This window comes from Poecilia reticulata, linkage group LG5 (assembly GCF_000633615.1).
Source record: "Poecilia reticulata strain Guanapo linkage group LG5, Guppy_female_1.0+MT, whole genome shotgun sequence".
Classification (NCBI taxonomy): Eukaryota; Metazoa; Chordata; class Actinopteri; order Cyprinodontiformes; family Poeciliidae; genus Poecilia; species Poecilia reticulata.
The window spans coordinates 3617512-3626066 of NC_024335.1; the positions used below are offsets into that span (position 1 = coordinate 3617512).

General features: G+C 39.1%; 1 protein-coding gene across 3 annotated transcripts in view; it reads right to left on the reverse strand.

Moving 5' to 3' along the window:
- The window catches only part of slc6a11a (solute carrier family 6 member 11a), a 19493-nt gene extending 11247 nt beyond the window's left edge, over positions 1-8246 (reverse strand). For 2 of the 3 annotated variants that reach the window (XM_008408811.2, XM_008408812.2), the window contains exons 1-6: positions 8223-8246; positions 6892-6949; positions 6631-6809; positions 772-906; positions 561-701; positions 252-342 (exon numbers count right to left, since the gene is read on the reverse strand). In XM_008408811.2, the coding sequence (XP_008407033.1) occupies positions 252-342; positions 561-701; positions 772-906; positions 6631-6805 (542 nt within the window). In that variant the 5' untranslated portion in view covers positions 6806-6809; positions 6892-6949; positions 8223-8246. The remainder of the gene's footprint in view (positions 1-251; positions 343-560; positions 702-771; positions 907-6630; positions 6810-6891; positions 6950-8222) is intronic. The other variant, XM_017305050.1, reaches the window with a different exon arrangement.
- Positions 8247-8555: the final 309 nt, after the last annotated feature.

The window sequence follows — 8555 nt, forward strand, 5'->3', positions numbered from 1 at the left end:
ATCCATCCATCCATCCATCCATCCATCCATCCATCCATCCATCCATCCATCCATCCATCCATCCATCCATCCATCCATCCATCCATCCATCCATCAAACCCTCCTTGTCCTGTTCAGGATCACAGGGAGCTCTCAACGGTCGTCCAGTGAAAGATGGAGGTTGTTGCTGTCCATCGCCTTCAAGTCACTGTTGATCTGTGACTAATTTCAACTTAAAAATTAATATTAGTCCCATATTTATAAACACTTACTGCCAAAACTCTATAACAGATGACGATGACGCATTCACGGATGAGGTCCAGTTAGCAGTGGTATTATAGTTGTTTATTTCCACACAACGATCTGAAATATATCAGATCTTTGTTAAACATGCAGGCTTATCATTACCAATTTTGCAACATGAGATGTGGATTCTGTTTAGTTAAAACTTCCTGTAAAAAGGTCGTTATCCTTTTATGCAATGAAATAAAATTGTTTTGTAGATAACCGTGAAGTAATAAAGTCACTTACTTTTAAGGAGGAACATGGGGGTAGTTTTTTGCTTAATTAAAATGATGTACCTGTATTCCATGTGTTATTGCAGCTGGCCCACGGCAGATTTCCGGAGAATGAGGAGAAGAGGTAGAGGAATGCCCACGCTAAGATCACAACATAGCTGATGTTTCCATAGAAAATGATAATCTGGCTGGCATATCCCATACCTGGATATAACAAATCATTCTTATTAGATTTCTAGTCTTAATTTTCTACTTGATCTGGCAGGTTACTCACCTTCAAACAAGGGGCAGATCTTTCTCCAGCACATGATTCCTCCCTGACTGGTGTACTGACCCAGTGATGTTTCCAGGACAAACAGAGGAACGCCGCAGGTGATGAGGAAGAGGAAGTAAGGGACGAAGAATGCGCCTGCAAGTGACATGACACTGTGTAAGACTCTTACCGGACAGACCTTTGAATTATACCATCAATAACTGTACTTAAGTTTTGAAAAGAACGCAGCGGCCTGTGGTGTGTCTGCAGACAAAACTAAGCGCTGATCAAGAGCACAACTTACATAAACTTTGCTCTTGCTGAACAGAGACAATGTCAAGTTTTCTGAATGTCAGTCTAACTCATTTTTCAAAACTTATAATAGTCTCAGTTGAAACAATGTTTTAATACAGAACTCATGTCAGTTGTTTACTAATTTATAGCTGTCTCTGTGTTATATAAAAATAACCCATTTTCAACAGCATGTATATGTAGCTTTTGTTTTTAGGGGGAAATTTCAAAATTTAGTCATTGATCTTCAACATTTCAGGGTGTTTTCAGAGGAGTAGAAAATCAATCTTTTATATCTCAACTCAGCATTCTTGAATGTATGACAGTTAAATAATTAGCTAAGTTTTATAACACTGTATGGAGTTATTATTTGTAGTCTGCATATTAATTACACAGTTATAGTCAAGTAGCAATATATTGTGCAGCCTTAGCCTTGACATTTTTTGATGCAGTTTAACAGTAAAATTGTGTCCCACATAGTTATAATTATCTGAAGGTGTTCCGGGCACGTCCCACCGGGAGGAGGCCTGCAAAGTTTATTCCGGGAGGAAGTAATTGCTTTCAGATAACATCTTTAGCTTTAAAAAGAATATATACATTTTCTTTCTATGGTACGTGGAGATAAAGCTGCGATATACTTTGACTTTGTGTGTTTAAATTCTTTACCTCAGGCTGGGTTCCACTGTCTGACCTGCAGATCTAATTTTGAAGTGAGTCAAACGGGCTGACTCTGTAAACACAAAGTCTTCTGGTCTAGACCTCAGGGGTCTAGACCAGAAGCTCCCCCTTCTGGTCTAGACCTCAGGGGTCACATATTTTTAATTTTAATTAATTAATTTGGTCAGCTCTGGGTGGACATTCTTTAAGTTGTAGTAAAAATATAAAAATGAATAAAAAATCATCCGTATGAATCCAATAGGTTATAAATAACAAACACGAAGAGATTGTAAATCAAATAGAAAGATACTTAAGATCCTAATGCAGACAGGTGAAAACTGAGGAGATAATGTAAAAAACAATCGTTGCTTCGGTATTTAGACCTCCACCACTGGCTTTGACACTAATGTGTTGTTTTGTGAAAGGTAAATACTCTACACAGACAAGTGAATGGACAAACGCCATAAATAAATAAACAACCATTTGAAACTCTTTCAACTCAACACTGAAACAAAGCACTCTTAACGGCGGGACCAAATCAATAAGTTATAACTCTGTCTCCACAGATTATTTTCTGATAATTAGCAAGTAAAAACTCTATTTTGGGGTCCAAATCAATTTGTGCTTCATGTCCAATAGAGTCTTGGTTTATCTCAGGTTATTTCATCTAACAGATGAAGTAATGCACAAATGTAATGCACAATTGTGAGGAGGTGAGTGGGCATCCCTTCCTGTTGCCCCTCTGAAGACAAAAGCTTAAAGATGTTTGATTATTTGTCCTAATATATGCTGTCGGGAAGCTATATAATATTGTCAAGTTAAAACAGCAAATGGTGCATTTGTGGGTGCATTTGCTATCTCCACCAAACTGGCACATGCATCAGAGAGAATCAAGCGCACCCATCTCTCTCACTCAGACCTTCAGAAGCCTATAGTAACTTGGCACAGCTGTGCTCTTAATGATCTCTTCAGACAAAGAGCCTCAGCTTCAAGCTTCCACAGAGACACCACTGGTAGGAACTGGACATTATATCATTTAATCTGCATTCAGAAGACCTAATCAGCCTTGTTGATGAAATGGGTTTATGTATTTGGAATGTAGTTTATTTGTTTGTTTATTCACTGATAACTTAAAAGTAAATTAACATTTCCTGGAAAACTAGTTAATTAGTTCATTGTGATCTGTAATTGACTGTTTCATCTGTTTGTAGGTTTTCAACCTGCTCTGTGACTTCTGTAACTATCTTGACTACTTCATGTAAAGTCATGGTAATTTTGCACTGTCAGTTGGAAGAATCCAAAGACAAAAATAAAAGATGTCGCTGAGATGAGTGGCTCCTGCGTTTCTTTGATGGGAGCAAGCCTTTTTCAAGTTTGGGCAGTAGCCGAGGTGGTTTGAAGAAGGCAAAAAACTTGACAAATATTTTTAGCCAGTTTATAAAACAGTTTCCAAGACGTCATTTTTGAGAATGTTGGCAGAATTGATCTTTTCTGATAGTATGCCATGCTAGATCCAGAATATTCCAGAATTCTCTGCTGGAAATGCATCTGGACCTGCAGCCGTTTTATTGGACATTCTTTTTCAGATGATACCACTGCAGTGGGTCTGATGACAAATGATGAGTAGTGTTCATTGAACAACCTGGTGCTCAAGACCAGTAAGACTAAGGAGGTCATAGTGAACTGCAGGAGGACCAGGAGAACAGCGTACACACCTTTTACCTTTCAAGACGAGGTGGTGGAGTGCATGGAAAACAGCAAATTCCTAGACATCCACATTACTTTGGTCCCAGTTTTGTACTGTTCTAATCTAGTGTTGTGTATTTGAGCTTCCTGGAGTTCAATTGATGTCAGTGGTGAGACCAGCGCCACTGCTTGACTACCTGAAAATTTAGGAAGTGTCACTATATCCAGAAATCAATCAATTTCATTACACCAATGTGGTTACTGCACAAGCATGTAGGCACAGTGTTATTAGGGAATTTTCCATCGATACTGTTTTGTTCCTGATTGGATGAGTGAATTCCAAGAGCACAATGTCGGGATTCATCAGGATTAAATGGTGAATGGTTCTTCAGTCGGCATGAGATATCATTTTCATACATGAGTTGGCCAACACAGTGACCTCACCTTAGTCAGCAACACTGAGAACTTTGGAGTGCACCCAAGAAGATTTATTATATTAATGTTCTGACTCTGGAAATGTGGTTACGTGACACTGCACAAGCTGATCGAAATGATTATCTTCATGCCATTCAATAAGGCATCAAAGGTTGTAATTACATTTGTATGGAGTGGGTGTTTAAGCAGATGGGAGAATATTTTGAAAAATAACATGTTTATACACAGAGTGTCGTGTTTGATCGACAGTTTGCAGTTAATGCTGCATAACGCAGGCCGATCTTAAGAATTTCAAATAACTTAGGAGGGATAGATAATGAATTCCAATAACTTTTAAACATATAAACACTCAAACAAGCTGCTTTGAGCTTTAATAAAAACTCCCAAATTTCACTAAGATTACCAACATTTATTTTTTTCACAATCTCGAGTTTCAACTTTGGATATTATTATTGCTCTGCATGTTCTCTGCAGAACCCTGAGATCCCATTGCCAGGGGAAGTATGCAACACATTGATATAAGCAGCTAACCTTGGATGTTCGGAGCAGCAAAGAGTCAGAATTTCCCAATTAGACCAACAGAAAAGTCTGTCTCTCTGGAAGCGGAGACCTGTTGAAAATGCAATCCTGTTTTGGTCACAGTCTTTGAATGCATACTGTTTTGTCCAGTTTGCAGAATGAAAACATCAAGAGTGACTTTCAGCCTCACCACAATTTAATTCAACTTCTTTATATTGCGCCAAATTACAACAAATATCTCTCAGGGCATTTTTTTAAAAAGAGAAAGCCAATTCAGTCTGATAAGGCATTTCCCAAGTTAATTATTTACATTACAAATAATGTACTCTACAAACAGACAATTATGCTGATGTTAAAACTAATTTATTACCTCATGAACTGTTAACTTTATGACAGATGTCGGGTTTACCTATGCAGATATGTAGCATGTCAGTTGCAATACTTACAGGAGAGGTAGGTAATTGTTTGATGAGCTTTAAATTTATTCAAACAAAATTAAAAGGAAATGAGTGTTTTCATCTTCCAAAAGAAACTTGCCTTTGTACTGATTGAAATACCGTATTTTCCGCACTAAAAGATGCACCGGATTGTAAGGCACACCTTCAATGAATGGCCTATTTTAAAACTTTTTTCATTTATAAGGCGCATAGAATAGACGTTACAGTTAGGTTTGCTACCCGTCCCGTACAAATGTGGATGTGTAATAATAAAGAAATGGTCCCCGAGTACTTTATATAGTAGGCTGTCCCAGTCATTGTTTCACTCACGGTGTTGGTGTTGCGATATTGTGCCCAACTGCTTTCTGGGTAACACAGACCAACCGACACGCTGCTGCCGCCGCCTCTGTCTCTCTTCCCCGCCTCCCACCCCTTCCTCGGTCGGCGAGGAGAGCCTTCCGCGACTGGACCGGGGCGTGGCCGGACGATGGTCACCCTTCTCCGTTCGCGCACAGCATGTTCGTGGAGAACGTGGTGCTAAATGATCTGTAGACGACCTGATTATCAGGTCCGTAGGTCAGTCAAACTTCTTTATTAACCAACCAGCGTTCTGACAACTATCCCAGCATGCACAGTGCACTTCTTCTTCTACGGGCAAAATGAAATCGGCGGCTGCTTACCGTAGTTGCTAGACATGTTGTGGCTCAATATTGGTCCATATATAAGGCGCCCGATTATAAGGCGCACTGTAGGTTTTTGAGGAAATTAAAGGTTTTTAGGTGCGCCTTATAGTGCGGAAAATACGGTACTACACACGCTGACTCTGGTTTAGAGGTCATGGCCTCACATAAAACCACATTCCATCATATTCAGGACTGAAACCAACTTAAAATCCACTCATATTTGCTTATATCCTGTGTGAGTAAAAAAGGGATCAGTAATAGTCTGATTTAAATGCCCAAATTCCTATATTCCATGCAAGTCAAATTCTTTCATCAAACATTGATGACATTCTTAATTGAGTTTTCATGCAAGTTTTAAAGGAATGTTGTATTAAAAGTTTCATTATTTACTGAATAATGCAAAGTTGACCCTTTTAATGAAACTTTTAGTGCACCTTTGCATTAAAGATGTAATTATTTGCCATATGACACTGCATGACAACAATTATAAACATTTATGAAGACTCCTTCATATTCATGATGGGTGTTATATCATGTTTATGACATTCTCATGCCAGTCTGCACACCCCTTCAAATAAAGTGTCACCAAAATATTATTGACAATTTAATTATGTTATCAACTTGATTCACAAAATGAAATAAATTTTACATAATTACACAAAAGCTAATGTTTCAAATACTTTATTTACGTGAATTATGATGATATTTTGCTTACAGCTATGAAAACAAGCTAGCTTAGTGAAAAGTATGTGAAATTCTTGCTTTTCAAAAGGATTCATTTAATCTGATACAAGCTTATCAGAACTCATTCTAGTTTTGTGAAGATGACTTTATACAATTTTCCTGTTAAATGATTAAGCCTACTGAGTATATCATGTGTCTTAAATGTTTGAATGGTCTGAAACTTAATACAAGTTTGCAGTTTTCATTCAGTAAAAGTTAAAAAGTTAGGAGTTTGGCTAGGAGATAACGCAATGACTTCCTTGAGAGGTAAGTATTTTATGACTTACCTGTCAAGTGAAAAGTGTGTTAAAAGTATGTTGACAGGTAAGTCTATTATGACTTACCTGTCAAATCCTGTAAATTTGTTTGTGAGCAACTTTTTAAAGTTATTTTTTGCATGACTATCCAGCTAAGTCCCACTAACCAAGAAGACTAGTGAAAATACTCACCCCCACCATTTTTGTAGCAAAGATATGGAAATCTCCACACATTACCAAGTCCAATAATAGCACCAGCCACACTCAAGATGAACTCTTTTTTGGTCTCCCACTTGCCGCGCTCCTCAGCAGCCTGTGAGGCTTTCTTTCCCAGGAAATGGCCCAGTTTGCAAGGAGTGTCTGCCATCCTGCTGAGAGAGAAATGATCTTTTGGGGAGGACTGGTGTGGGTCTTTGGGTTGCCTTGCTGTGGGAACTGCTGTTATGGGCTTACCTAAATGGTTACCTAACGTGTTTTGCATGATCCACAAGATGGTGCTGCAGCAGTGTCCCTAAACAGAAACGTGAGTTTGTCATGTGAGAAGTGTGATTACATGACTTTGACAGGAGTGTTTTCACACCTGATGAATGACTAGTAATTACAGTAACACACAGTTTTACCCTAGGCATTGTCTCCATTCACACAGATAATGGAGATGATGTTAGATTTAAGTAATAATGTGTAAGTATGCGCTGAGTCTGAGGGGAGAGACAGAGCCTTGCAGAAGTATTCCTAACACTTAGCTTTTTCACATTTTGTCATGATGCAAAAACAAACTTCAAAGGATTTTGATTGATTATACATTTTTTTATTATTATCATTCAGGTGTAAGTGACGTGTTGTAAATTTTTGAAAATGCCTGCTTTGCGACTTTAAATATTTTTGGGGTGTGCCTCTAGCAACTTTATTTATCCAGAGACAGAAACATTTGGCCAACTTTTTTTTTTTGCATAACATCTCAAAGTCAGTCAGATTGCATTGAGAGCATGTTTGAACATGTAATTTGAAGTCCTCCCACAGACCCTCAATTATATGTAATTCCAGACTTTGACTAGGCCTGCGCAAGAAATTAGCAGACCTTGTCCTAAACAGTTTTCTATAGGGCTGGCTGAAAGTTCAGGGATGCTTTCCTCCTGTAGAGTGAACAGTATTTTGTCTGATCTACTATACCAGTGGTCCCCAACCTTTTTATTACCGCGGGCCGGTGAAGGGGGGATAGGGGGCTTTCTGATTGGCTGAACCGCCAGCCAATCTGAAAGCGCGGTGACGTAAGAACAGAGGGGAATCCCAAACTGCTGACATATAGCGCAACTGAGAGTCCGGTGGATATCAGAGATGATATGTGGAAATGTTTATTATTATATGTAAAGGTCATTATTATGTTTATTCAGTTAAAAATGTTAACCATGAAAAAACACAGTTACCTCCAAATCACAGTGCAGCAAATAGAGCGGCTGCTCCCGTTGTCTTTTGTCCACCGCCTTTTCTTTTTGTTACGTCTTTTGTCTCTTAAAATAACTCCACAAACTATTACTACTGCTTCTACATCGTCATCCGGGTTTGGTCATTCTAAATTCCCGTATGCTATGTTGGGAGTTTTGTGGATTTTCTTCTGGAATCGGGATGTTCGTGACTAGAATCGGTTCGTGTGGTGTGTTGCTCCTGCCTTGGACACACGAACCGATCGAACCTGTTGTTCTTTTATCAGCTCTGTGGTCACAGAGGTTTGGAGAATCGGCCGACAATCCTTAAATCTTTCCGTCTAAACCAGACTTAATACTCACAAGCTCCACTCATCTCCTCTCGACCGCAGCCCAAACGCTCTCTGACTCTGGTCGCTATGGTAACGTTTACATATCCCTTCAAAATAAGATACAGATGCGCCACAAAAACGAACATTATACTTTCGTGAAAATTTTAACTTACGATAATGACTAACGGGAGCCCTGAGCTTGTTTCTCTGCAACGAGACGGTCCCATCTGGGAGTGATGAGAGACAATGACACCCGAAGTGTTGCTTATATCCACAGCCTGCTTGGTCTCTACATGGCGAAGCAGCTTGAAGCTTCATTGCCTCATTAACAGCCGGTCGCCGCATGTTACAGAGGGGCTTGTAA